General features: G+C 56.9%; 1 protein-coding gene and 1 long non-coding RNA gene across 5 annotated transcripts in view; one reads left to right on the plus strand and one right to left on the minus strand.

The window, feature by feature from the left end:
• Positions 1–25694, plus strand: part of LOC146765852 (uncharacterized) — a 93129-nt gene that overhangs the window by 65248 nt on the left and 2187 nt on the right. For 3 of the 4 annotated variants that reach the window (XM_085593757.1, XM_085593760.1, XM_085593758.1), the window contains exons 13-65: positions 717–770; positions 1823–1930; positions 2643–2696; positions 3344–3397; positions 3526–3570; positions 3795–3848; positions 4376–4420; positions 4684–4737; positions 4826–4870; positions 5041–5094; positions 5741–5785; positions 6281–6334; positions 7023–7067; positions 7620–7673; positions 8246–8353; positions 9424–9477; positions 9666–9719; positions 9912–9956; positions 10470–10523; positions 11775–11819; positions 12391–12444; positions 13277–13330; positions 13525–13578; positions 13761–13814; positions 14102–14155; positions 14347–14391; positions 14655–14699; positions 15739–15846; positions 16725–16778; positions 16979–17032; positions 17190–17243; positions 17454–17561; positions 17928–17981; positions 18224–18331; positions 18621–18674; positions 19182–19235; positions 19492–19545; positions 19948–20001; positions 20924–21031; positions 21149–21202; positions 21339–21392; positions 21653–21706; positions 22080–22133; positions 22316–22369; positions 22596–22649; positions 23297–23350; positions 24132–24185; positions 24262–24315; positions 24467–24520; positions 24630–24647; positions 24806–24859; positions 25047–25109; positions 25335–25500. In XM_085593757.1, the coding sequence (XP_085449883.1) occupies positions 717–770; positions 1823–1930; positions 2643–2696; positions 3344–3397; positions 3526–3570; positions 3795–3848; positions 4376–4420; positions 4684–4737; positions 4826–4870; positions 5041–5094; positions 5741–5785; positions 6281–6334; positions 7023–7067; positions 7620–7673; positions 8246–8353; positions 9424–9477; positions 9666–9719; positions 9912–9956; positions 10470–10523; positions 11775–11819; positions 12391–12444; positions 13277–13330; positions 13525–13578; positions 13761–13814; positions 14102–14155; positions 14347–14391; positions 14655–14699; positions 15739–15846; positions 16725–16778; positions 16979–17032; positions 17190–17243; positions 17454–17561; positions 17928–17981; positions 18224–18331; positions 18621–18674; positions 19182–19235; positions 19492–19545; positions 19948–20001; positions 20924–21031; positions 21149–21202; positions 21339–21392; positions 21653–21706; positions 22080–22133; positions 22316–22369; positions 22596–22649; positions 23297–23350; positions 24132–24185; positions 24262–24315; positions 24467–24520; positions 24630–24647; positions 24806–24859; positions 25047–25109; positions 25335–25500 (3190 nt within the window). The remainder of the gene's footprint in view (positions 1–716; positions 771–1822; positions 1931–2642; positions 2697–3343; positions 3398–3525; positions 3571–3794; positions 3849–4375; positions 4421–4683; positions 4738–4825; positions 4871–5040; positions 5095–5740; positions 5786–6280; positions 6335–7022; positions 7068–7619; positions 7674–8245; positions 8354–9423; positions 9478–9665; positions 9720–9911; positions 9957–10469; positions 10524–11774; positions 11820–12390; positions 12445–13276; positions 13331–13524; positions 13579–13760; positions 13815–14101; positions 14156–14346; positions 14392–14654; positions 14700–15738; positions 15847–16724; positions 16779–16978; positions 17033–17189; positions 17244–17453; positions 17562–17927; positions 17982–18223; positions 18332–18620; positions 18675–19181; positions 19236–19491; positions 19546–19947; positions 20002–20923; positions 21032–21148; positions 21203–21338; positions 21393–21652; positions 21707–22079; positions 22134–22315; positions 22370–22595; positions 22650–23296; positions 23351–24131; positions 24186–24261; positions 24316–24466; positions 24521–24629; positions 24648–24805; positions 24860–25046; positions 25110–25334; positions 25501–25694) is intronic. The other variant, XM_085593759.1, reaches the window with a different exon arrangement.
• Positions 10815–25694, minus strand: part of LOC110480267 (uncharacterized) — a 219012-nt gene continuing 204132 nt past the window's right edge. The window contains exon 5 of the long non-coding RNA XR_014958770.1: positions 10815–11019. This is a non-coding gene — a long non-coding RNA (uncharacterized LOC110480267). The remainder of the gene's footprint in view (positions 11020–25694) is intronic.

Genomic DNA, 25694 nt, shown 5'->3' on the forward strand with positions numbered 1-25694 from the left:
GGGCATCAGGTTCCAGCCCTTGTTTTTGGGGAAGGGACCATGTGGGTCCCTCCCAGAGGCACAAAAACAAGGCAGGGAAGGGCTGGGGCAGGATTTGTGTGGGGCCAGCCTGTGCTGGGGGGTCTCAGCCCCGTGCCCACGAGCTTGGCATTGCTGGGTGATGCTTCCCCCCCATCTGGCCATAAGGCAAAGGGAAAGAAGGCAAAATTCTCTGTCCTGTCCTGACAAAATTCCTTTGTCCTAAGAAATTATGAGGGGTGGGATGTGGGGGGTGCATTTTGGAGTCAAACAAAGTCCTCCTCCTCATCTCAGGGGCAGCCTTGGGAGGGTTTGTGGCTTCTGGTCCCTTTTTGGGGGACAAATCCCACTGGGGCATCTCAGGAGCAGCCCTGCAGAGCCAAACTGGTGCCCCCATTTCCAGCCCAGCCCATCCCTGTGCTGTGGGGAGGTTGTCACCTCCAGGAACACACACAATATTGTCCTAAGGCAAAATTCTCATCCTGTCAGGAGCCAAAGCAGTGGACAAATGGATCCGCTGCTGGCTCCAAACCCGCCCTGGGCACGGTGGGCAGGGTGGAGGTGCCAGGGATGTGAATTCTCCCACTCTGCCCTTCCCAGGGTCACCTCTGGGCACTGCTGCTTGTCCTGGCAGCCTGCACAGGGCTGGGGCAGGGTGGGGGGACACCTTGGGTGACTCAGTCCCTGCCTGTGCACAGGGAGCCTGCGGAGCACCGGGAGAGCCGGGGCAGAAAGGCCAGCGGGGGTACACGGTGAGTGAGGGCTGGGGGGCGTGGGGACACTGGGGACAGGTTCAGGGACCTGCCCTGGGACCCTCAGCAGCCCTGCCCCTCTTGGATCAGCCCCTGCCAGCGTGAGGGAGAGCCGTGATGGGCTTGGGGACAGCTTGGGAATGGCGAGCCTGGTTTGGAGGGGTGGGGTGGCTGCCCTGTCCCCTCCCTGCTGTGCCAGCTGGGGTGGCTCTGCACAAAGTCACCCTCCTGCTGCTCCTCCTGTGCTGCAGCCGCAGGGATGGCTCAGCCACAGCTCAGCACAGCCCCTTTGGGTGCTGCACTCCTCCGGGTGACACCCCCCAGAGTCCTTCTGTCACCCTCTAGAACCCCCCAGCTCTGCAGGGGACGGGTGAGCTCTGCCTGTGCCCTCCATGGGGATCCCTCGTGGGATCCCATCTCCCCTGGGGTGCCCAGCTCGGCTCCCTGTGGGATTTAGGTGCCCTGTGGGTACCAGGAAAGGAGAGCAATGCCCCACTCTCCCACATCACTGCAGCTTTGCTCCACTCTGCTCTGCAGCCTGCCTGAATTCAGAACTGCGCCCAGCTCAATATAATATATTATATTATATATAATATAATATATTAAATAGAATAGAATAGAATAGAATAGAATAGAATAGAATAGAATAGAAAGAATATATATAATATGTAATTATATTCAATTATATTAATGGCATATAATTTAGCCCAATAAAGCTTCAGCTGCTAATGGATCCTGGGCGGGTCTGCTCTGACTCCTGCACGTGGGAAAGCGACAGGAGTGGCTTTGAGACAAATTTCACTCGACCTTCTCTCTCTGCATTTCTTTTCCCTGCCCTCCGTGTTGCTTCCTGCTGTGCAGCCCCTGCCTCCAGCTATCCCAGGGATTTGGAGGAAAACCTGGAAAGATCCACCTGCCCAATGCTTGTAGCTCCTTGATACACAGAGCTTTTCCCCAGCTCCACAGCCAGAGGCAGGCAGAGCTCAGAGTTTCTTTATTGCTTTCATAATGTGGATATTTTAATTTTCCATGCTTGGATTTTTTCTCCCCAGGGGGAACCCGGGCTCCAGGGCTTGCCAGGACGTGTGGGATACCCTGGCTCTGATGGTTTCCCTGGCTTGGATGGCAAACCTGGGCCCTGGGGGCTGCCAGGGGAGCAGGTGAGCCAGGGAAGGCTCAGGATCAGGGGGAAGCTGGAGATCCAAACCCTGGGCTGGAGACAGGGAGTTCCTGAAGCTGCCCTTCCTTCTCTTGCCTCCTTTAGAATCTTTCTCCTCAGCCCCCAAACCAGGCAGGCCTGGATTAGTGCCTCGAGGTTTAGGTTTGGCAGGAATAAAAGGGTTGTGGGGCATCCCACATGGGCATTAAGGGGCTGGGATATCCAGAGCTGCAGCCCCTGGGTGTGGTGGGTCTGAGCAGCAGGGCTGGGCTGCTGCGCCTGGACCTCCCCGTGGAAAATAACTGCAAATCCTGGGATGGCTTGGGTTGGAAGAGACCTTTAAAATCATCTCATTTCACTCATTCCACCCCGTGCCATGGGCTGGGACACCTTCCACTAGATTCCACTTGACCAGTGGCCTTGAGGGCTCAGAACTGGGAGGGTGATGAGAAAATTAGAGTAATTCCAGAATGCCTGGATCATGTCCAATCCAGGAATTTGGTTCCTTGGTGCCTGCCCTTGTCCAGAGCCTGGCAACAATCCCTGGGGAACACAGGCAACGCCCCTGGGCTCGGGAGCTTTCTCAGGGGGGTTTAGAGGACAGGGACTGGGGGGTGCTGGAAAGTTTGGGGCTCTCAGCAGCTGCTGGGGAGCGGGGTGGACACGGGTGGCAGCCCCTCAGTGCCTGCCCTGCTCCTTCCTCCCCTTCCCAGGGCCTCCAGGGCTTCCAGGGTGACCGAGGGCTGGCTGGGGACAAGGGAGACGAGGTGAGTTGGCTCTTGGCCATGGGCACGATGAGGTGCCAGCCCCAGTCCCAGCAGTGCCAGCTCCAGCACGTGCTCCCGGTGCCTGGGGCATTGGGGACATCAAGACACCTTTCATACTGGTTGCACTGGTAGCAGCAGTGCTCCTGCAGCTTTGTCAGCCAGGATGGAAAATGTCCATCAAACAGTGAATGCTGGTGGTTTGTCACCCTTTAATTTTTTTAATTTTCCATCACTTAGTCTTCTTTGGGTCAACATTTTTAGAGCTGCCCAAGAGATTTTTGGACTCCTCCAGTCTGATCATCCTAGTGGGTTTAAGACCTAATTTTTTCTTTTTGCAGCAGCAGCAGTCCCACGTGGGTTATCAGATCCCTGTTCTGGGCCACGCTTTGTGCCCTCGTGCCTGTGCAGAGCCCTGTGCCAGCCCTGTGTCACTGCTGTGGGTGACACGGTGCCCCAGGAGCTGCAGGGAGGTGACACCACGCTGGGCACCAGCAGCCAGGCTTTGCCCCATGTAGCACAACCTTGAGGGTCCCTGTTGTCCTGTCCCACCCTGATTGTGTCCTCTGAGGCACAGCAGCCCCAGTTTAACTCCTGGTGGCCCAGCTGGGGCTCATCCTTGCTCCCATTTCATCCTTGTTCCTTTGCAGGGTTTCTTGGGAGACCCTGGAGCAGCTGGGGACAAAGGAGAGAAGGGAGTGAAGGTAAGGGTGGCTGTCCCTGCCCCTCACAGCCCTGCCAGGGTGGGCAGGGGTCTCTCCTTCCCCACCACAGCCCCCCAGCCCCAGCTCTTGCTCTCCTCCATCACTCAGGCTGCTCTTGGCTTTTTCAGGGTGTGAAGGGAGAGAACGGGCTGCCAGGTCCTGCAGGGCTCCAGGTGAGTTTCCTGGGGAGCTGGAGGTGTCCCACACCCTTCCCTCCATGCCCTTTGCTGGCCTGTCCCCTGTCCCTCTCTGCGATGTCCCCAAGCCCCAGCCCACGCTCTCCTGGCTTTGGCAAAGCCCCCGTGGTCTCTGTGTGTCCCTGCCCCTCCTGTGAGGGAGGGGACAAAGGCAGTGTCACCTCAGGGTGCTGACACCTCATTCCTGGCTTCTCTCCCAGGGGCTGGCGGGGCTGAAGGGTGCCATGGGCTTCCAGGGCCCTGCAGGGCCGGTGGTGAGTGCATTTCCCTTCTCTGTGCCCTCCCCAGAGGGGTGCAGGAGTGGGGAATTCCCACTGGGAAGAGGGGTCTGAGCAGGGATTTGCACCCAGGCACGTTGGGGCCTTGCTTCCAGCATTTCCCAGCCCTGTTCTGGCTGGGAACGAGGAGAAATGAAGAGAAATGAGCAGTTCAGAGCACACTGGGATTTATTTTAGGTGGCCACCTCCAGCTGAGATGAATCCCAGGCTGGCAGCACCTGGTTTTTCCAGCATGTGGATAACTCAGTGCTCCCACACAACTGGGAGACATCCTGTCCAGGAGAGGGTTGGAAAAGGCTTTGAAAGGAAAGCTGAAGGCGTTTGGTGCTGAATGGATGAATTCTGCAGCATGAAAGGGAGCTGGGGTTGGCCAGCAAATGTCTGAGGGGACATCAAGCAGCTGATGTGAAGAAATGTGAAAAATGATGTGAAGGAAAAGGGGGATTTGGGCTGAAGGAGAGTGTCAAAGCAAAAAATGACTTTTTTTTTTCTCTCCTGTGCAGGGAGAAGGTGGCTCAGTGGGTCCCCCGGGCCCTGCTGGTCCCATGGTGAGTCTCAGGGTTTGGTCCAGACGGAAGCTGAGGCAGCAGAGCTGCTGCTGCCCGGAGTGCCACCTTCTTCATCCCTTGTTCTAATCCACTTGCTCTAAAATCCCTTGTTCTAAAAACGCTGCATTTGGTTAAAACCATCCCTGGCAGCTGGGAGAGGATTGCAAAAGGACCAGTGGTGTTAAAACTCAGCAGCAAAGCCCTGCGGCATCCCCGGGATGCTGAGGAGTGCCTGTGGGGCTGAGCAGGCTCTTGCCTTGCAGGGAGAGCCGGGCCAGCCGGGATCCCTGGGGTGCCGAGGCATCAATGGCTCTCAGGTGGGTGTGCCCCGCTGCCCATCCTTTGTGTCTGGGATTTTGCCGTCGCTGCTGCGCTCACCCCACCCCTGCCCTGCTCTCTCCGCAGGGGGAAATGGGCCCTCCCGGGATGGCCGGACCCCCCGGCCCCAAGGTAGGGGACCCCCGGGATGGGTGCCAAACCCACCCCAAAGCTGGCTCGGGGCTGGGAATCCTCTCTGTAGCCCCCAGTGTGCCATATCTGGGAGCTCCGGGGCTCCTGAGCGCTGGGAGTTCCCAGGAGAGGTTTTGGTGCTGATGGCAGCTCCCTGTGCCCCTCTGCAGGGACCCCAGGGCTTGCAGGGCAGGCGTGGCCCCCCCGGCCCCAGGGGCTCTCAGGTGAGTGCTGCTGTCCTGGGGGGGTGCGTCCCCCCAGTTCTCCTCCAGGAGCTGCTGGGATCTGTCCCCCATGGATTTGGGCAGTGGATGTGAAATCCTTGCCCTTCGGGGTCCCTGTGGTCCCCCAGGGTGGGTGGTGTGGTATTCACATTCTCTGAACAGAGGGAGACATGATTCTCTCTCCCAGGATTTTTCCTGGGAAAAATGCAGTGAGAAAGCTCAGAGAAGGAAGAAAACAATTCTTACCTCTATTGGCTGCTGTTGCTGGCACATGTGGAATGTGTGATGGAGATTGTTCACCCAAGAGTGATTTGTTAATTGTGTGGACTGTTTGGTCAGTAGGGTCTGGGTTTTTTTCTTTAGTATCTTTTTAGTATGATATAGTTCTAGTATAGTATTAATTGAATATAATTTAGCCCAATAAAAGCAATTTATTCAGCCTTTTGCAACGTGGAGTCAGAGCACGTTCTTCCCCCTTCAAGGGTCACTGCTTCAACAGAAGGGCTGTGTCCCCTGGGGGGACATTGGCCCTGAGGTGTGAGGCAGCTCCTGGGCAGGTTCCTGTGGGCTGGGGTCTCACCCACACAGCAGGACAGGGAGCCACATCCCTCTGCTCCCAACATCTCCCTGCCTTTGCTTTTCCCAGGGTGCAGCAGGGCTGGAGGGATCCGCAGGTCCCAAAGGAGACAGAGTAAGAGCGTTTTCCTGGACCTTGCTGGGGCTGAACCCCAGCTTGGAGGGATTTCCCTGGAAGGACCTGATGTATGGGGTTGAGGGGATCCGTGTTCCCATTTTTGGAGGGGAGAGGGGGCAACACTTCCAGCTGACCTCCCAAATGCCACCTGGTCACCCTGGGGAGGGGACAGGGAGGGGCTGGGTGCTGGAATGAGAGCCCTCTGCACTTTGGGACAGGGACAGGAGCCAGGAAGGGCTGGAGCTGGGCCAGGGCAGCTCAGGCTGGAGAGCAGGAAAGGTTCTTCCCCCAGAGGTGCTGGCACTGCCCAGGCTGCCCAGGGAATGGGCACGGCCCCGAGGCTGCCAGAGCTCCAGGAGCCTTTGGCCAGCGCTGCCAGGGATGCCCAGGGTGGGATTTTGGGGGGTCTGGGCAGGGACAGGGGTGGGCTGGGTGATCTTTGGGGTCCCTTCCAGCCTAGGACAGTCTGTGATTCCAGGATTCCTCTTGCAGGGTGCAGATGGAGCCCCTGGCGTGAGGGGACAGCTGGGGCAGGAGGGCCCTGGGGTAAGTGCATGGGAAGGGGGTGGCTGGATGTGGGGCGCTCTCCTCCTCCCCCTGGCAGACCCCCAAAATCCTGCAGGGAATGCTCTGTTTCCCCAGCTTCCCACAGGGCTGGTGGGGATGCCAGCCACGTCCCTGTGGCTCCAGTCCTCATCCCAAAAGCTCTTCTTTTTATTCCCAATTTTATTCTTTCCCTGTGGATTTATCAGCAGACATGGGCCAGCCCTGCTGATCCCTTCCCTTTTCCCAAGGGATTTGGGTGCTCAGGTGCCCTTTCCAGAGGCTCAGGACAGCCTGACCTTCCTCCTGCTTGGCCCAGGTGTCCCTTTCTGTGTCCCGGGACCCCAACCCACAGAGCTGAGAACTGGGGATGGATGGGATGAGAATGGGATGAGAAACTGAGAATGGGATGTGGGATGAGGGGTGGGATGTGGGGGGTGCATTTTGGAGTCAAACAAAGTCCTCATCCTCATCTCAGGGGCAGCCTTGGGAGGGTTTGTGGCTTCTGGTCCCTTTTTGGGGGACAAATCCCACTGGGGCATCTCAGAGGCAGCCCTGCAGAGCCAAACTGGTGCCCCCATTTCCAGCCCAGCCCATCCCTGTGCTGTGGGGAGGTTGTCACCTCCAGGAACACACACAATATTTTCCTGTGTGTTTTTCTTTTTAACTTGCATTCTCTGTCTCTCTGAAGGGTTTTCTTGGCCTGCCGGGTGCAAAAGGCTCCCAAGGAGAGCAGGTGGGTGATGGCATCCATGGGATCCTGCTCTGGAAGCAGGGGAGCCGAGGCAGAGCAGTCCAAAGCTGCAGCTCTGTGTTTTCGTGTGTGCTTGGACTTGATGTTTGAGCAGGTGCCAGCTGGAGCTGTTTGGGAAGGCAGAGCTGAGCCTGGGCTGCTTTTGCTGTAATAAGAGGAGCTTTCAGACTGGGGGGTGTCCTGAGGGGTCACCTGCCTTTGGGAGCTCCGGGAGGTGGCAATGCTTTGGCCTAGCTAAGGAACACAGCAGTGAGGAGAAGACACTTAGCATTGTTTTGATGGTGCCAGAGATGCTACCACCAGCCGGGAGCTGGCACTGGCACTGCCATGGGCTGCTGGGCTTGCTTTGGTGGGGAGTGAACCCAAAAGTCCTGCAGGCAGATCCAGCAGGTCCCTGCTCCCAGCTCAGGAAGGCCCATCCAGAGGAAAGCCCTGACTGGAACAGGGCAAAATTCTCTTTATTTGGTGCCAGGGTCAGAGCACAGCTTGCCCAGGGGTTCCTCAGGGTAACCTCCACTGCTGCTGCTCTTGCAGGGCTGCCGAGGTCCGGGTGGAGCCAAGGGAGATTTGGGAGCCAAAGGATGCAAGGTACCAATTCCCAACCTGTGGTGCCTCCAAATGTCACCTGGAGGTCCCTGGTCACCCTGGGGAGGGGACAGGGAGGGGCTGGGTGCTGGAATGAGAGCCCTCTGCACTCTGGGACAGGGACAGGAGCCAGGGAGTGGCTGGAGCTGGGCCAGGGCAGCTCAGGCTGGAGAGCAGGAAAGGTTCTTCCCCCAGAGGTGCTGGCACTGCCCAGGCTGCCCAGGGAATGGGCACGGCTCACAGAGCTGCTCCAGTGTTGCTCAGATGTGCTTTACCCAGCTGTGGGTGGGTGTGGCTGCCCAAGGACCCTGAGCCTGGCTGGGTTTTGGGGTCTGTGCCAGCCAGGCAGCTCATTTTGCACTGATCCCACCCCCTGATCCATCCTTCCCCGCTCCATCTTGCTTTGCCTGTTTAAAAAAATGTATTTTCCCATTTCAGGTGCCCCAGGGATGCTGGGGAAGGAGGGTTTGGGGTGCCCACCCGTGCCAGTGATGGGTTCTACAGGGGAATTCCTGCCTGTGGATCAGGGAATTGGTGTCCCTGCTTTGTGACACTCTGTGTTTTGTTCCTCCAAGGGCCCACGAGGAGCACAAGGAGCAAAAGGCCCTCCAGGAACCCGGGGCCAGGGGGGCTTGCAGGGCTTCCCTGGCCCCCGAGGGGCTGCAGGGCCACAGGGACCAGACGTGAGTGCCACTGCTGGGATGGCGTGTTACTGTGGGGGGAGCACACGTGTGACCTGTGTCACAGGTGGGGACAGCCTGAGTGGGGCAGGCACTGCTGATTTATGGGATCTGTCCTAAGGGATCCCTTGAACAGCATCAGCCACGGGGAGTTTGGCCCAGAGCCCCCAACCTTGGGGCTGCAGGTGCTCCCAGCACCCAAACCGAGCTGTGCTCTGCCTGCTCCACACCTCTGCACCCCAAAATTCGCTGCTGGCTTCGCTGAAGGCAGAGCAGGCTCAGGCAGAGGATTGCCAGCCCTCCCCAGGCGCCCCAGCCCGAGCAGCCCTGCAGGATCCTGCTGAGTCCTGCTCTGGCCCAGCTCCTTTGCAGGATTTTGGGGGCAGAGGGTTCGGGATTGCTCATTTTGTGCCCCTCTCTGACCCCTGCCAGGCTCCCTGCTCCTGGAGCCTGTGGGGCTTTGGGAATTCTTCTTCCTGCAGTGTGTGCTCTGAGGGCTGGCTGGGAGGCTGAACCCACCTCCAGATCCGTGCTTGAGGCTGGCTGCTGATCCCCAGTGATTCCCAGCTCCTCAGAAAAAGGGGGATTACTTCCCCACCCACCTTTCCAGTCTCTAGTGGTCACCCTCCCACTCCCAAGGCTTTTGGGATACCCTCCTGGATCTGCTCTCCAGGATGAGTGGCAGCTGCTCCCACCTCTCCAGGAGCTGGGGATGCAGCAGGAATCCTCTCCTGCCTTGTCCACCCTCCTGGGCAGCGCTGCTGGCACAGGGGCTGGAGTCTTGGCACAGCAGTCCATGGAACTGCCTTTAATTTGTCCACCAGGAAACAAAAATATCCAAATGTGTCACTTTGGGCCACACCCAACTGCTGAGATTTTTCTCTCTGTCTGGTTTTTTAGCCCTGGGGGATGGGGAAGTCCCCATTCCCACCAAAGCTCAGCTGGTGCCATTTATGAATGTCACCTCTGGTCACACTCGCAGTGTTTTTCCCTACACCAGCAGCCAGCTGGTGACTCCCCCGGGATCAGGGGCTGTGTTTTCCCTGGATCAGTCCTCCCCTCTCTCCTGGCAGGGGGAAGAAGGTCAGATTGGCCCTGCAGGGCTAAACAGCAGCGAGGGACCCAAGGTCAGTGCCAGAATTTGCTGCTTTCCCATGGGCTGCTCAATTCCAGGGATGTGCCCACCCTGCCAGGGTCCCAGCACCCAGGGGCACCATCCTGGGGGGGTTTCTTGTCCCCCTCCCCGTGCATGGCTTCCCCTTGACCTGCCCCTGTAGATTTGCAATGTCTGTGTTTCCCTTTCTGTGGATTTTAGGGATGCCAAGGACCTGATGGCCCCAAGGGAACCCCAGGACCGCGGGGAGCCCGGGTAACTAACGGGGTGCTGGAATTTGGGGCTGGATCTTGGCGCATCTTTGGCTGTGGGGATTGAAACAGCCCTGGATTGAAACATGCCTTGCTTGGCTTGGGATGTGCTGGGGCAGAGCACATCCTTCAGGCACAAGATTTTCCTCCAGATCCGCAGCTTTGCCGCTGTTTTGTGATTCCTGCTGTTTTCCAGGGCCGTGTGGGGCAGCGTGGGTTGGCTGGAGTCCCTGGGTTGCCTGTGAGTAGAGGATATCCCACATCCCTGGGCTGCCATGGGAAGCTGCTGGCTCTGGGACGTGGGAGCAGCATCCTGGGATGTGGCCCAGCACAGAGGGTCAGGCATTTGAGAAGGAAAAGTTGAGGATGAGCATCTCAGGCTGTGGCACGTTGCATTTTGACAAACCACCTGCCCATTACCCCAGAATGCTGAGGACAGAAGATTCCAGGAAAGAACCTTATAAGGAAGGTCATGAGGCTGGTGAAGGAATCAGGAATAAATAGCTGGGGCAGGAGGAGGAAAACGCCAACTGAGGTGTTCCTGGTGGGAACAGCTTCCCTCCCACGTGGGATGTTATTTCCTATCCCAATGGATGGAGCAGGGAGGAGCTGTGTGGGATGAGCTGTGCATGGAGGAATGCACAGCTCCACAGGCAGTGCCACCACTGCTGTCCCACACTGTCACCCTGCAGGGTGGCTCTGGGGCTGGGGGAGCCCTTGGTGGGGCCACCCTGAGGCAAAACTCTCCTTGCAGGGCTCGCGGGGCGTGCCGGGAGCGGAGGGCGCAGAAGGAAAGCCTGGTACACAGGTTCCCATCCTACATCTGTACTTGCCTGGGGACGGGGTGCTGGGATGTGTGGGCAGGGGCAGCTGAGCCCATGGGGGCACTTCCAAACCTCCCATCCCATGGCCATGAGGGACAAAAGTTAATACCATCAGTGGGGACACTTCCAACCTCCCATCCTTGTGGCTGTGTGGGACAAGAGCTGATATCATCCGTGGGTGCCGGAGCTCTAGGTCAGGGGTAGCTCGGTGTGGTGGAAAAGTCTCTCCTTCACCCCGAGCTTCCAAAGAAAGGCTCAGCAGTCTCTGTTGTTGGGTCTCAAGGCAGTTTATTGCAAGTTATCTAAAAGATTTTCTCCTGGGGCTGCTGTGGTTTGCTCCCAGCTCAGGCAGAGGCACACACACACCCTGACATCCTCTCTGACCCCGACTGCTTCTTCTCTCCCCGCCCAGGGCTGCTGCTGTCTTTTATATGGTACATTACGTGTGACATGGTTACAGTTTTTCCCAATGCCTATTACCTATATTAAATGGTGATTTTCTATCTTTTATATGGTACATTACGTGTTACATGGTTACAGTTTTCCCCAATGCCTATTACCTATATTAAATGGTGATTTTCTATCTTTTATATGGTACATCACGTGTGACATGGTTACAGTTTTCCCCCAATGCCTATTACCTATATTAAATGGGGATTTTCTATCTTTTATATGGTACATTATGTGTGACATGGTTACAGTTTTTCCCAATGCCTATTACCTATATTAAATGGGGATTTTCTACTCTAAACCAATCTGTGAGTGCCAACATCACCAAGAACATGGAGGTAAGGAAGGAGAAAGAGGGAGGACAGGGCAGGCCCAAATCCCAAATCCATCTTAAAACCTCTGACCCCCATGTACAAAACCAAAACCCCCCTGTACAGCACTCAGAAATTCTTCCCTTTACTTTGTGACCACTTCTACTCTAATATCTAAACTTTTGTGACTTCTTGTTCTTCCTGCAAGGTTGGTAAATCATCCCATGGCTCAAACCCAAAATCACAGCTGTTTGCAGCTGCCTGCCAGGGTCTCAAATGCCTCTGACCTGGGCCTGGAGCCTCTAAAAATGTCTGAGGGACATTTTGAGTTCCAACAAGTGGGGACATTTCCCAACCTTCCATCCCATGGCCATGAGGACAAGACCTTGGTACTGTGGACTTTGCCATGATGGGGCCTGGGAGAGGCTGTTCTGCTTCCTCATCCTCATCCTGATCCTTCTGCTCATCCTGCAGGGCCACGCAGGGATCGTGGGCAGCCCAGGCAGGAGGGGACCACTGGTGAGTAGAGCTGATTTCTGGCTTTCCATCCCTCTGCTCAGCTTTATCCCTTTGGGAATGTGCCTCCAAAGCATGTCCATGGGCAGCTGGAGGGTGCTCCTCTGGGAATCCTGCTCAGGGATGAAGAATCGGGAACAGGGCAGTGGGATTTCCCACCCCTGGCACCGCTAGCCTAAACAAAGCCAGCAGCAAGACTGAGGCTGGCAGCAGGTTTTCCCTTCTGCAGGATATCAGATATTTATCTTTGTTCTGAAAAAAAAAAAAAATTAAAAAATAAAGATCTGGCACTTCCCTCAAAAAAAGAGGATGAAAACTGGGTCAGAGACACACCTGAGTGCTGCCAGCATCACACTGAGTGTCTCGGACACGAGTGGTGTTGTGTCTGTCCCCACACAGCTGTAGTGATTCCATGAGGAATCCAGGAGAGGATTTGAAGGAAAATCCCCAGTGCTGCCTTGACCAGGCTGGGCCCTTCACCTGTGCTTTGGGTGGGGCTCAAACCCGGGGCTGAATCTCTCCATCCTCCTCTCCTGCCTTCCCTCCATGGCTCCTCTGCTGCCCTTCCCTCCAGGGATTTGCTGGTTTGCCAGGGGGCCGTGGCCACGCTGGAACTCCTGGATCCATAGTAAGGAAAAAAAATGTTCCTCTGCATGAACTGTGTGTTTTTCCATGGGGGCTGTCAGTGGGGCTGGTGCTGCTGGTGGGGAATGTGGGACTTTCCTTGGAATCAGGGCATCCGTAGGACCTGATCTTGGCTGGTTGATAAAACACATTTAAAAGCCTCAGTGGTGGAAATAACTGGGGCTAGAGAGGAACAGAATCATTCCTCCAAGGAATCAGCCTGCTCCAGGAACTGTGAGCCTCCCTGAGCCTGGCAGGGTGTCCATGGGGAATGGCAGCTGATGGAAGCCCTCCATGGCCGAGCAGGAGCTGGCTCTGGGTCCTGGGAGGAGACCCCCATGGCAGAGGGTGGCACGGGTTCAGGGGGAGGGTGCTGGCACTGCCCAGGCTGCCCAGGGAATGGGCACGGCCCCGAGGCTGCCAGAGCTCCAGGAGCCTTTGGCCAGCGCTGCCAGGGATGCCCAGGGTGGGATTTTGGGGGGTCTGGGCAGGGACAGGGGCTGGACTCGATCCTGGTGGGTCCCTTCCAGCTCAGTGACCTAGGATGGAGACCTGGAACAGCTCCTGCAGCTGGAACAGCTCCTCCCTGAGAGCTTGCACTCAGCTGGGCTTGGTGGTGATGTTGAGAGCAAGATTGGCACCTGCCCTGGTGGCAGCGCTGCCAGCCATGGGGGTCGGTGTGCAGGAGCCACCAGCACCAGCCACAGTGGCCGAGTTTGCCCCCTGTGACCCTGCCGGGTCCAGGTGGCCCCTGGCCATGAGCTCCGGGCAGCAGTGAGGGCTCGGAGGGCTCCTCTCAGCTTTGACTGACACCTCCTCCCCAAATAATCCCAAAGGGCTCTCCAGGAAAGCCTGGACCTGATGGAGAGCCAGGTTGCTTGGGCCCAAAGGTGAGAGTGGGTTTGGGGGGGCTGGCTGGGGAGTGATGGTGGTGCACAGCCCCCAGAGGCTCTGTGGAGACCTGGGGAATCCCATGGGCCCAGCCCAAGGGCTCCTCACATCCCGTGGGATCACTGAGGAAGGGAGGGTGCCGGACTGTATCCCCAGGGTGGGGGTTGGCTCATTCTCTCGTTTTGCCTGCCAGGGGCTGCCTGGGAAGCCTGGCTTGGAGGGGCCACAAGGACCTGTGGGCACCTATGTAAGTGATGGAGCTGCCCACGGAGGGGGCACGGCGGTGGCCGGACTGGGAGGAGGCTGAGCAGCCTCCAGCTGGGCACTCGCCATCCTCCCAGGGCTCCTGCCTCTCCTCAGCCACCTTCTCCCAAAACCACAGAGATGCCAGGCAGCCCCAGCTGCCTCCTAACCCCGAGCTCTTCCCAGGGCTACCCAGGACCTGCTGGAGACCGCGGGAGGCTGGGACGCAGGGGAGACAAGGTAGGGATGGGACACCCACTCCAGCACTGGAAGCATTTTTGGGATGAGTTTTGAAGCCAGTGGATGGGTTTGGAGGTGTCCACAGTCTCCACCAGCCATGGTGGGAGGAGAAGAGCTGGATCTGTCTCCCACAGCAGGTGAACCATTGGCACTCCAGCACCTCCTCTGCCCCAACACCTCTGGATTATTCTCAGAGCTGTTTTTTGTTCGTTTTGCTGTGCTTTTTTTTATGAGGTTTTTGCATTAAAACATACAGAGGAAAGGAAATCTTTCTTGCCTCTTAACAGGGAGAAAGGGGAGCTCAAGGTCCACCAGGATTTCCAGGAAAAGCTGGTCCAAAGGTGAGGATAAGGACTGTTTGCTGCTGTTCTGGGCAGCCCCAGCCCCAGGAGAGCAGGAGGCAAGTTCTGTGTGCTGGGCTGGGAAGGGGAGATGGGAAAGCTTTGCCGTGGGGAGCTTCTGCCAGGGTTGCAGTTCAGTGGGCAGGGGGCTCAGCCAGGGCTGTGTCACCGATAGTGCTCTTGTCCCCCAGGCCCTGCCAGGTCCCCCTGGTCCTCGTGGTGCTCCAGGCTCCCAGGTAGGGCTCTCCTTGCTCCCTGTGTTCCTGGCTGCTCCGATCCCTCTGCAGCACGGATCCATCCCAGAGCCCTTTCTGGGAGTAGGCAGGGCCCTGCTCCCACTCCCTGCTGGCTGGGCTCTGTCCTGATGTGGCACAGATGCTGTTGAGATGGGGACAATCCCCAAGGACGTGGGGATTTCTCTGAGCAAAGCCTCACCCTGATCCCAGTTCCCTGGTCCCCCGTTCCATGGACACACTGCTGAAGATCCTTCTTTTCCCAGGGCAGGACAGGTGACCCAGGTCCTCGAGGGCTCCCAGGGCTGCCTGTAAGTGCAGAGCTGCACCTTGCTGGGTGGGGTCATGTCCCACAGGGTGGGCATCTGTAGGAACCCTGGTCACTGAGAATTTCAGACTTTCTGTGCTGCCAGGCACTGACCCCCAGGAGAACACTGCATTGACCTGAGGCCATGGGGAAGCTTCCAGAATGGAATGGCAGAACTGGGATTGTGGGGGTGGAGTTTGGATAGAAGTGTCTAATATCACAGGGTGGGAAACTTAAAGTTTTAGAATATTGTAATATATATAAAGCAAGATGGAGGTTTTAGGGCAGAGGCTGCTCCTTCTTCTTCACCTTCTTCTTCTTCACCTTCTTCTTCTTCACCTTCTTCTTCACCTTCTTCTTCTTCACCTTCTTCTTCTTCACCTTCTTCTTCACCTTCTTCTTCACCTTCTTCTTCACCTTCCTCTTCACCTTCTTCTTCACCTTCTTCACCTTCTTCACCTTCTTCACCTTCTTCACCTTCTTTACCTTCTTCTTCATAGGTATAAGTAGTAGTGTGTAATTAGATGAACAAGTCTACATTGCAGGCCACAGGTGGTTGGTTATTGGGTTAAAAGTAAAAATAATTTAAGTGTCATTTCTTAATTAGACAGTTTATCCTTAAAAAACCTTGTAGAAAGAGAAATACAGTTCAATTTTTAATTTGTTAGAGTGAAGTACTACAGAGCTCACAGTTTGTGAGACTATAATATAGATAAGAACTAATAAACATCTGAATCCAAACAAAAAATACTGCCTCACACATTTAATCCCAACCCTAGAGCAAGAAAACCCAAAAAACTCAACTGACATGGGTGCCACTCCAGGGTGTTTTTATCCCTGGTGTGGCTGTGGGGCAGGGAACCCCAAACCCTGTGTGTGGGTGGTGACAAGTGGGGTATGGGGACAGCAATGTCCTACACCTGGAGCAGGTGGCACCTTTGGACCCCGAGGTGACCCAGCTGCATCAGCCACGGGGCTTTCCCTGGCTTAGCCCCCCCAGACCTGTGTTTTGGGGAGTCTGAGGGGCTTTTCTGGCCTTGCAGGGCGTTCCTGGCACGAGAGGGCTGGCTGGCATTCCTGGGAAGCCTGGCATGGGCGGGGAAAGAGGCGCTCCTGGAGCTGCTGGTGCTGCTGGCCCGCCTGGCTACCCGGTGAGTGCTGCTGGCAGCCTCTCAGGACAGCGTTATGAACGAAAATTTGTCCAGCCAAATTAAAATGAAAAAGTAAAATATTTATTTGCAATCAAATTCTATCTAGCCAGCCACAAGGAAAGAACAGAGCCGAGCCCGGGGTCAGCCCTGGCTGTGCAACAAGGAGTCAGCCTCAGCAGAGGTTTTCCTCTGTGCCCACACACCTCCAGCCTGGCACGAGTGGTTTTTATAGGGAAAATTCCGCCTGAGGCCAAGATTTCAGCAATCAGTCTTTTCTTCCATTCAGAGCCCATAGGTTAATAAGATTTTGTTTTTTGGTGATGAAGAAGAACAATTCAGTGTCAGGAGTTGGTGAATCCCTTGATGAAGTTTATGGGAACGCTGCATTCCCATGGATCTGCCCGAGGATTTCCATGAGATCCATCCCGGGTCGTTCACGCCATGATCAGCACCTGGGGTCCCCAAATCTCTCCAGCCATGGCCCATCCCCATCTCCTGGCCAGCCACATCCTTTTACCTGTAAATTGGGTTTCAACATACACCAGGTTTCACCTGTGAGGGTGGGGGCACTCCTAATACAAACGTGTATACTCCAACAAATATTCAATATCACATATATCATATTAGAAATGGCACGAATTATATCTACTACACATAACAACAGGAATTCGGAATTTTGCTGCAGCAACTCCTGTGGGGAGCTCCCTGAAGCAGCTGCAGGAAGGGAAGGGAAAGGGAAGCTGCTGCAGGGGGCTTGAGGAGCTGGAGCAGGGATTCCCTGGGTGGTGTGTCAGGACATCCCAGACCCTGCTCGCCCCCTGCACAGGCTCCTGAGCTCGGGCCAAGCCCCTCTGCTGATGTGGGGTGTTTGTTCTCAGGGCCGGGAAGGTCCAAAGGGACGTGAAGGGCCTGCAGGGATGAGAGGAGAGAAGGTGAGGACAAAGGAGAGGATTTGGTTTCCTTGAGAGCTGCCCAGAGCCTTGGGCTCACCCCACTGACCTCCCCAGGGCTGTGGGGGCCAGCACTGCTCCCAGTTTGGCCCCACGGCTGTGGGATGGGGGTTTCCATCTCGGGGAGCTGCAGAGCCAGAGAACCAGCACGGCTGCTTGTCCTGACTTTGTGTCCTCTGCAGGGTGAGGTGGGACATCCCGGGGCAGCCAGAGTCCGCGGGCTGGATGGGGAGCAGGTACAACAGCTGGAAACTCTGCTCCAGCCTCCCCCCCTCAATTCCCTGTTCCAAGGGTGGGAAAGGATGGGAGCAGGCTGCTGAGCCTCAAAAAAGCCAGAAGGTTAAAGCTGGGCCCGTGAGCTGTGCTAGGGCTGGGCTTTTCTTCCCCCAACAGGGACCACCAGGACCAGCAGGAGCAGAGGGTCAGCTGGGGCCCAAGGGTGAGCAGGTGGGTGCTGGGGGTGATGCTGGGCTCACCCCACTCCTGCAGGGTCACACAGGCACCTGAATCCCCCCCAGCATCCTCGTGCCTGGGGATTGATGTTGCTGGGCATGGCAGGGGTGTCCCCATAAGAAAACTGGGGTTTTCCCAGTATGGGAAAAGGCTCAGCTGGAAAAGGCAGCCAAGAATCATCCTGGTCATCTTCATCCTGTCCAGGGAGAGGCAGGAACCTGTGGAGCTCCAGGCATCAGAGGGAGCCCTGGGGAGCCAGGGGACGAGGGGACAGAGGGGCCACCAGGACGGCCTGGGAAGCAAGGCAAGGAGGTATGTGTGGGATTGGCCCCACAGGGAATGGGAAAGGGAAAGGTGCTGCCTCTGCACCCTGCCCAAGCCATGGCTTTGCCCCACAGAGCCTGGGATGCTCCCATGGAACAGGGGGTTGGTGCTTTGGGGTTCCCATGCTGGGCAAGGTGTGCTCAGCATTTTGTCCCCACTCACTTTTGGGTAGCGGGGTCACAGCTGGGGTGGTCTCCCAGCACAGGAGGTGAGGCCGTGCCTTACCCAGCATCAAAATCCCAGCCAGGGGAGGGTGGAGAAGCCCATGGAAATCAAATCCCAGCTTTTATCCCACCATGGCATGGGGCTGGGAAGCAGCTGCTGTGTCTGATGTGGGCATTTCCCCCCGGGCAGGGTGACACTGGTGACACTGGAGACCCTGGTGAACCAGGACCACGGGGACAGAAGGTGAGGGGTGTCTCTAACCCTGTCCCTCTTTCCAGCACCTCAGGAACACCCCATGCCTGCTCAACCTCTGCTGCTCCATGGTGGGACAGAGCAGGACAGAGGTGTCCCATGGGTGTCCCCATGGCTGAGGAGCAGCCCAGGGTGACCTGCCAGAGGGTGACACAGCTCACCTCCACGCAGAAGCTCATTTATTGCTGTTCTTTTCCCTCTTTGTGGTGACACTTGCCTCCATCCCTGAGCAGGGCAATGCTGGTCCCAGGGGCATTCCTGGAATTCCCGGTCCAGGAGCTGCCACAGGTGAAATTGGAGGGAAAGGCCAGAAGGGAGAGAAGGGCCGAGAAGGTTTGCTGGCAAGTAGAGCTGGGGCTGGGCTACCTCACCCTGCAATGTCCCCAAAGGCTGGCTGATGGTGCCAAGGAGGCCACTCACCCCTGCTGGAAACCTTGGCCTCTGGGAGCTGCAGAAACCCTAGGAATTGTCAAATCTCCATAACTGGGGAGTTTCATGTCTCACAGGCATGACACCAAAGCTGGGTCCTGCTGGCACAGAAGGATGGTTTGGGTTTGTGGGGCAGTTTGGGGTAATGCTGCCTCCAGCCAAGTTCCTGCCAGGCTGGGAACATTCCCCTCTGTGTGCCAGGGCCAGGGCGGTGTCACCGGAGCTGCAGGACCTGCCGGAGCCAGAGGATGGTTGGTAAGTCAGATCATGTCCCCTGTCCCCTTTCAACCTGTCCAGACCTGCTGGGGGGGATGTTTGTGTGACTGGGAACACTGGCAGGGGATATTTGTGTCACCAGGAGCACTGGGCAGGGCCCATCTCTGTCACTGACCTGGTGAGGGGACATTTTTGTGACTTGGGAGCACTGGTAGGGCTATATTTCTGTCCCAGACCTGCTGAAGGGACATTTTTGTGATCAGGAGCGCTGGCAGGGCTCCATTTCTGTCATGGGTCTGGTGAGGGGACATTTGTGTGACTGGGAGCGCTGGCAGGGGACATTTGTGTGACCAGGAGTGCTGGCAAGGGACATTTATGTCACCAGGAGCACTGGGCAGGGCCCATTTCTGTCATGGGTCTGGTGAGGGGACATTTGTGTGACCGGGAGCACTGGGCAGGGCCCTGCCTCTGTCCCAGAGCTGCCAGGGGACATCTGTGTGACTGGCAGGGCTGTGACCTGTGTCCCTCTGCTTGTGCCCTGAACAGGGGCCACCAGGACTCCGAGGTCCTCCCGGGCTCGACGGTCCCGAGGGAGAGAAGGTACAGAGAGATGATGGCTCCAACCCTTCATCTCCGGGTGAAACTCCCTTTTCTGGCCTCTTCCCAAGGAATTCCCATGTGGGAAATCCCCACATTTCCCAGTGGGAACATGCTGGGACTGGTGCATGGATGTCCTGGGCAGGCTGGTGACAGGGGTCCTGCCATGGGACACCCCTTCCCTTGCTGCCTGAGGTGCAGAGCCAGCAGGGCAGGTGAGGGTTTTCCATGGACAGAGCTGTTTCCTCTCCTTTCCCAGGGAGATGCAGGGCCACGAGGCGTGGATGGACCTGCTGGGGCTGCAGGATTCCAGGTACTGATGCAGGAATGTTGCAGAGCTGGGAATTGCCAAAGGCTTCTCCAGCTCTTCCCTATTTCCAGTACAACCCAAAGGATTTATTGCCCCTTCACTGGCCAGGCTGGGGGGCTCAGAAATGAGGAGGGGGTTTAACACCTCATACCTCAGCACTGGCTCCCAGGACCCTAAAAACCCCAAACTCCCAGTACCTAAACCCCCAAAATCAGACCTTTTCCAGCACCCAGTGGTGCCTCATGGAAAACCTGTTCCTGCTGCCGAATTCTGTTCACTCCCACGTGGTTCCCAGTGCTGTCATGGCCTCTTGAGCATGGGATGTGGGACAGGATGCTCCAAGTCCCCACAGAGGTGAAGGACATGGTGGTGAGGAGCTTTTTCTGAGCCCCCATGTCCCCACAGGGACAGGCTGGAGATGATGGAGTAAAGGGAGATGATGGCAAGGCTGGCCCGGTGGTGAGTACCAGCTCTGCCCCCAAAAATTCCCTTGGGAAAGAGGTTTGGTGGCATTTTGGGATGTGTCTCACCCTGGGGGTGGCTGCAAAGTGAACTCTGCCCCACTCGGGGACTGAGTCACTGCTTCCTTGAGATTCCAAAGCTAAAGCTCCCCAAAGGAATTTTAATAGAGCTGTTAAAAGCCGTGCCAAGGTGCCAGGGCTGCAGTCTGCCTGAGGAAGCTCCAGGGCTCTGAATTTCCCTCTCCTTGGAGCAGATCCACAGGTGTCCCTGCGGCTCTGGGAGCTGCCCCGTGCCTGGAACACCTGAGGTGCCCCAGGATGGGGATTATGGTCACGACAGAGAGCCCAGATGTGTTATGGATGCCCTGAGCTCAGCTGCAGCATAAATCCCACTTGCATCCAGGTTTTCCCATTTTGCAGTGCTGCTTTGCCCAGGCAAAACGTGCATGTACAGAACCCCAGAATTGGGTTGGAAGGGACCTCAAAGCTCATTAGATTCTATCCCCTGCCATGGCCAGGGACACCTTCCACAGACCAGGTTGTTCCAAGGCTTTAGCTTGGGTGATTGGCTGGGAGAGGTCAGGCTCTGGAATGAACTCTGGGTGGACTTGCTGTGGAGTAAACTGCAGGGGGATTTGCTGTGGAGTAAACTACAGGGGGATTTGATGAGGAGTAAACTACAGGTGAATTTGCTATGGAATAAACTCCAGGTGGACTTGCTGTGGAGTAAACTGCAGGGGGATTTGCTGTGGAATAAACTCTGGGTGGATTTGCTGTGGAATAAACCCCAGGTGAATTTGTTGTGGAATAAATCCCAGGTCGATTTGCAAAGCTCAGTGCAGATGAAGTCCCTTGTTGGTGGCTGCTCGGGCCCTGCTGAGGATGGGGCTGAGCCGTGTCCCCGTCTCTGTGCCCTGCAGGGCTCGCAGGGGGCTCAGGGACTGGCAGGTGCCCCCGGGCTCCGGGGCTACAGCGGGCACGAGGGAGCCAGAGGAGTGGTGGGCACCAAGGGCCAGCCAGGCCGGCAGGTAACGCCTGTGCTCCAGGGGGACGGGCAGGGGACACCCCTGGGGACAACAGCCCCAGCTGTGCCCTCCTGCCTTCCCCTGGTGCCAGCCTCTTGTTTTGTCCCCAAATGAACTCAGGGGATTCTCGGGCCACCGGGCGAAGCTGGAGCCACCGGGCTGAGTGGCACTGAGGTGAGCAGGCTCCTCTCTGCCCCATTCCCTGCTCCAGCTTTTCCAGCTTCCCAGATCTGTGTCCCTCACAGAATAACCCAAATATCTGAATAACCCAAAGTTCTGGATTTGCTTTGAACTCTGGTTTCCTTCATAGGGCCTGGTGGGTGCAAAAGGGGAGCCAGGCGAGCCGGGAAAACCAGGACAAATGGTGAGGAGTGGGATGGAGCTGTGGTGGCTCTTCCTGAAAGAGGCTGTGGGATGCTGGATCAAAAGTCCAATGCAGGCAGCATCTCCTGCTCCTGTTGCACCCTCCCACAGCCCCTTCTGCCCAGCCTGCTCCACAGAGAGGGAAAATCCCAAAGGGAAGATTCCAGCTTACAGCATCCTCCTGTGCACACTGGAAGCCAGGAGGGGCATCCCTGGCACAGCGCCCTCACAGTGGGGTTTCCTTCTCCTTTGGGATTTTAGGGGTCTCCTGGACAAGCTGGTCCTAAAGGACGGAAAGGCTGCAAAGGAGATAAGGTACCCCCAAAATGCACCCCTGGGATGGCACTTAGGGGGCTGCCCAGTGGGTGTGGGGTGGGCAAGCCTGAGCTGGTCAATCCTTTTGGGAACCATGGAGAGAAAACTGGGAATTGCCCAGGAGGACCTGCTTTTCCCCACCTGGCGAACACAGGATGGTTTTGGGCTGCCTTAGGCTGGTTTTTGGGTGAGGGGCTGGCAGATCCTGCCTCCAGCCTGGCTCAGGTGGTACCTGGGGGGCCTCCCAAGCTCTTGGTGCCCATCTCCAGAATCCCTCCGTGCCTGCTGGGCTCTGTCCCCATCTCCTCCTCCCCACTCCTGGGATGTGGCTGAGCTGTTGGAGACTCACATCCCGCCTCTCTTCTTCCTCTAGGGTGACACGGGGCAGGAAGGGGACAGAGGGGTCCCAGGAGAAGCTGGCAGACGGGTAAATGGCACTGCTGTCCCCACCAGGGTGGCAGGGAGCTGCTCCTTGGAGCCCGTGCAGGCTCTGCAGGGTGGTCCCAGTTTTCTGGGTGCTCAGAATCCCTGGAGAAGGGATCCTGGAGGGATGAGGGGTGTCTGGATCAGTTTGGAGCTACCTGTGAGTCTTTCATCTGTGGTCCCCAGGGCAAGCGAGGCAAGACGGGCCAGCAGCCCCCGCGGGGTCCCGGGGGACACAAGGTAGGTGGCTTTGTCAGGCTGCCTTGCCCCCTGGAAGTTTGGGGGTGCTCCCACCTGCCTGAGCCCCGGGTTAGAAAAGAATAAACCATGATAACAGAGGGCTCTGTCCCCCCAGAGCTCCCAGCCCAACAGGGGCATCTCCCACACCCACAGCCCCCGTGGGCTGCTCTCCCTGCCCTGGAGCATCACCCTGGGCACTGCCAGGGCTTCTCCCTTTGCATTTCAGGGCTACCCAGGTGACAAAGGACTTCCAGGGCCCCAGGGACCCCAGGGACCCTACGTGAGTATCAGTGTGGGGTTCTGGGGTGCTGCCTGCTCCCTGTTTGACCCCACGGTGTGACCCAGCTCTGCAGGGCCCTGAAGCAGGGATCTGTTTAAAATGAGATGAGGGAAGTTTTTAAATGGTTCATCCATCTCCTCCTGTCTTCTCCTCCCAAATTAACATCCCAGGAGGGTGTGTGCAGTCAGACAAATCACATCATCCCAAAAATGTGGTTCTGGAAGCCAAATCCTTCTTTTAGGCATGTGTCTGATGCCAGGCAGTGCTGAGCACTGGTGGGACTGTACCCACATTCCCAGTGAGCTGTCATGGCTGGAGGGACAAACTGCAGCCAGCAAAAAGCACCCAAATACTCATTTTAATTACTAGAAATTGATTTTCCTCTGCTTAAAATAAAAAAAAAGCCCAACTTTGGCAACTTCACAAAAAACAAGCTGGATATTCTCAGCCATCCAAGGCACCTCTAGTGCATTTTTAATGGGCTTTGCTGAGGGATCCTCCTGAAAGAAAAAATTGAAAGAAACAATGAGAAAATACCTCAAAGCTGCTAAAACTGCCTGAAATGCTCAGAATCCTCAGGTGTCGGGAGGGCCCTGCTGCTGACAGGAGCAGCTGCAGGGTGAGGCAGTTCCACGTTTCTCTCTTAGGGCATCCCAGGGCTGAAGGGCATCAAAGGAGAGCCTGGACCGAAAGGACACAAGGTAGGGGACACGTGCCAGGCACAGCAGGGATGCTGGGTGGCATTTAATTTGCTGAATGCCATCCCTTGTTCTCCTCTTTTTGAGCCCTGATGGCTGCACCATCTTTCTCTGAGGGTTGGCCACCATGTCTCCGAGTGCTGGGAGATAGAACCTTTAGATTTTCCCCCAGATTCAGTCCTTTCGCAGTTTTTTCCTTCCTCCTGGGGTTGCAAGCAGCAGTGTGGAGCTTTTTAATCCCTGCTCTCAGCATTGATGCTGATCACCACGAGCTGAACCTCCTTTGTGCCATTCCTGATGGATCCTTGGCTGGAAAAACTGAGCACATCCCATCCCATCTCTGGCAATGGGGACTTGCTCAGAGCCTTCAGGAAAACAAAACCTTGGGAATCATTAAAACTTTAAATTTATTGTCTGCTCAATGATCAGCTCCAGGGAGAGCAGGCAGAGGGGTGGCTGTGCTGGGATTTTTCCCTTTTTGGTTTCAGCACACCAAGAGTCTTCTTTATTCTAAGTGCTTCCTGGCAACTTCCAAGGCTTCCCTGTGAGATATTTTAGTCTGGGATGATCCTTTCAGTTTGGAGCTGATCACCCCTCCTGCTGCCTCCGTCCCCAGCAATGTGGGTGCAGTGAATTCTCTGGAACCAAAAGGATGGGTGCTGGGGGGGTTTTTGCTCCAGAAGTTTTGCAGTCAGCCATAACTGGGAATTTCCCCACCCACCCTGCTGTCCTGGGGGTTCTGTCCTTCCCTGTGCCACCAAAGCTCTCCCTGACTCTCTCCTAGGGCGAGAAGGGCAGCAGGGGTGACCTGGGCCAGCAAGGGGATGATGGCTTCAAGGTGTGTGACAGGTTTTGCTCTTTCCTTCCCCCCTGGCCCCTTGTCACCCTGTGTGACATCCTGCCACATTTCCCAGGGCAAGCCAGGACCCCACGGTGTCCCTGGGAGGCCAGGACCCAAGGGAAAGCAGGTAAGGGCAGGCTGGAGAGGGATGTCAGGGACTGAAATGAATTTGGGGTGAATTTCCTGTTTTTCTATATAAAATCCACCTGGGGAAAGGGCTGGGTTGTAGAAGATGCAGGGCTGGGGGATGGTCCTGAGCTCCTCTGTTGTCCTTGCAGGGTGACACTGGCCCCCCTGGCCCACAGGGACACCCTGGAATTCCTGGAACACCGGTGAGTCCTTCCCCCTCCCACAGGTTTGGGGTTCACTCCTCACCCCGCAGGGATGCAGCTTTGATCCCACCTGCCTCCCTCTTACCCTGGTCTGGTCCTTTCCTTCCAGGGCTCATCTGGACCCAAAGTAAGCAGTGGGGAGCAGCTGGAGTGGGATCAGCCCTGCCACGGGATCCCTTCCCTCCTTCCCACTCCAGGGGTGCAGGGGGCCCGTGGGGGTGCAGCTCAGCACAGCAGCATCTCCCACCTTGCTTTCCTTCCCTTCTCCACCTCCTCCCTTGGCAGGGGCTGAGAGGCTTCCCGGGCCTGCCAGGCCCCCGGGGCACACCAGGATTGCCAGTAAGCAGAGCCACAAACACCCCTCAGCCCAAAATTTGGGTCACTCACTCCCCTAAGCGTGGCAGTGAGGCTCTGCCGTGCCATGCTGTCATTCCATGGGGATGTCCAGCTGCTGGCACTGGTGGAGGAGCTGCTGAGGTGCTCGTGGGCAGCAGCCAGTGCCACCAGCACTGTCATTGTCCCCCAGGGTCTGGCTGGCCCCCCTGGTCCCAGCGGGCCTGCACTGATGCTGTCCCAGGAGGAGCTGCAGGTGAGTGACCCTTGCCCAGAAGGGAAGGAGCTGCCAGCGATGCTGTCCCATGTCCTGCTGCTTCTGAAGTCGCCTGTGCACGAGGACCATGAAGATCCAGCTACTCCCTCTCCCCCCTCTAGTCCTTGCCCCCTGCATGTGCCATCCCCTTCCTCAACACCTGATGATGTTCCTGGCGGGGGGATCTGTGGTCAGCTTGGTGATATCCCCTCCTTTTTCTTTCAGCACCTTATTTACTCCTCCAACCACCTGAATTACACCGTGGTCTGGGCTCTGCTGGACTCCCTGAGCCGGGAGCTCCAAGCCCTCGTGGAGCATCCCAATGGCACCAAAACCAACCCAGCCACCACCTGCAAGGAGCTGCTGCTGGCTCACCCCGGCCTGCCCGACGGTACCAGGGGCATGGGGGCCCCCTGGACCTGGCCTGGTCTCCAGAGCCTGTGAAGGGACAGGCAGCTCTTTGAAATAAAGAGGGAATGAGGATTTTGGGGAATGAGGTCAGATGGGCTTTGTGGGCATCCCTGGAGAAACGGGCTGGCAGCCAGGCCCCCAGCTGGGGTGGGATGGCACTGTGTGGCACCCTCC

This window comes from Lonchura striata, chromosome 17, assembly GCF_050655825.1.
Source record: "Lonchura striata isolate lonStrDom1 chromosome 17, ASM5065582v1, whole genome shotgun sequence".
Lineage (NCBI taxonomy): Eukaryota > Metazoa > Chordata > Aves > Passeriformes > Estrildidae > Lonchura > Lonchura striata.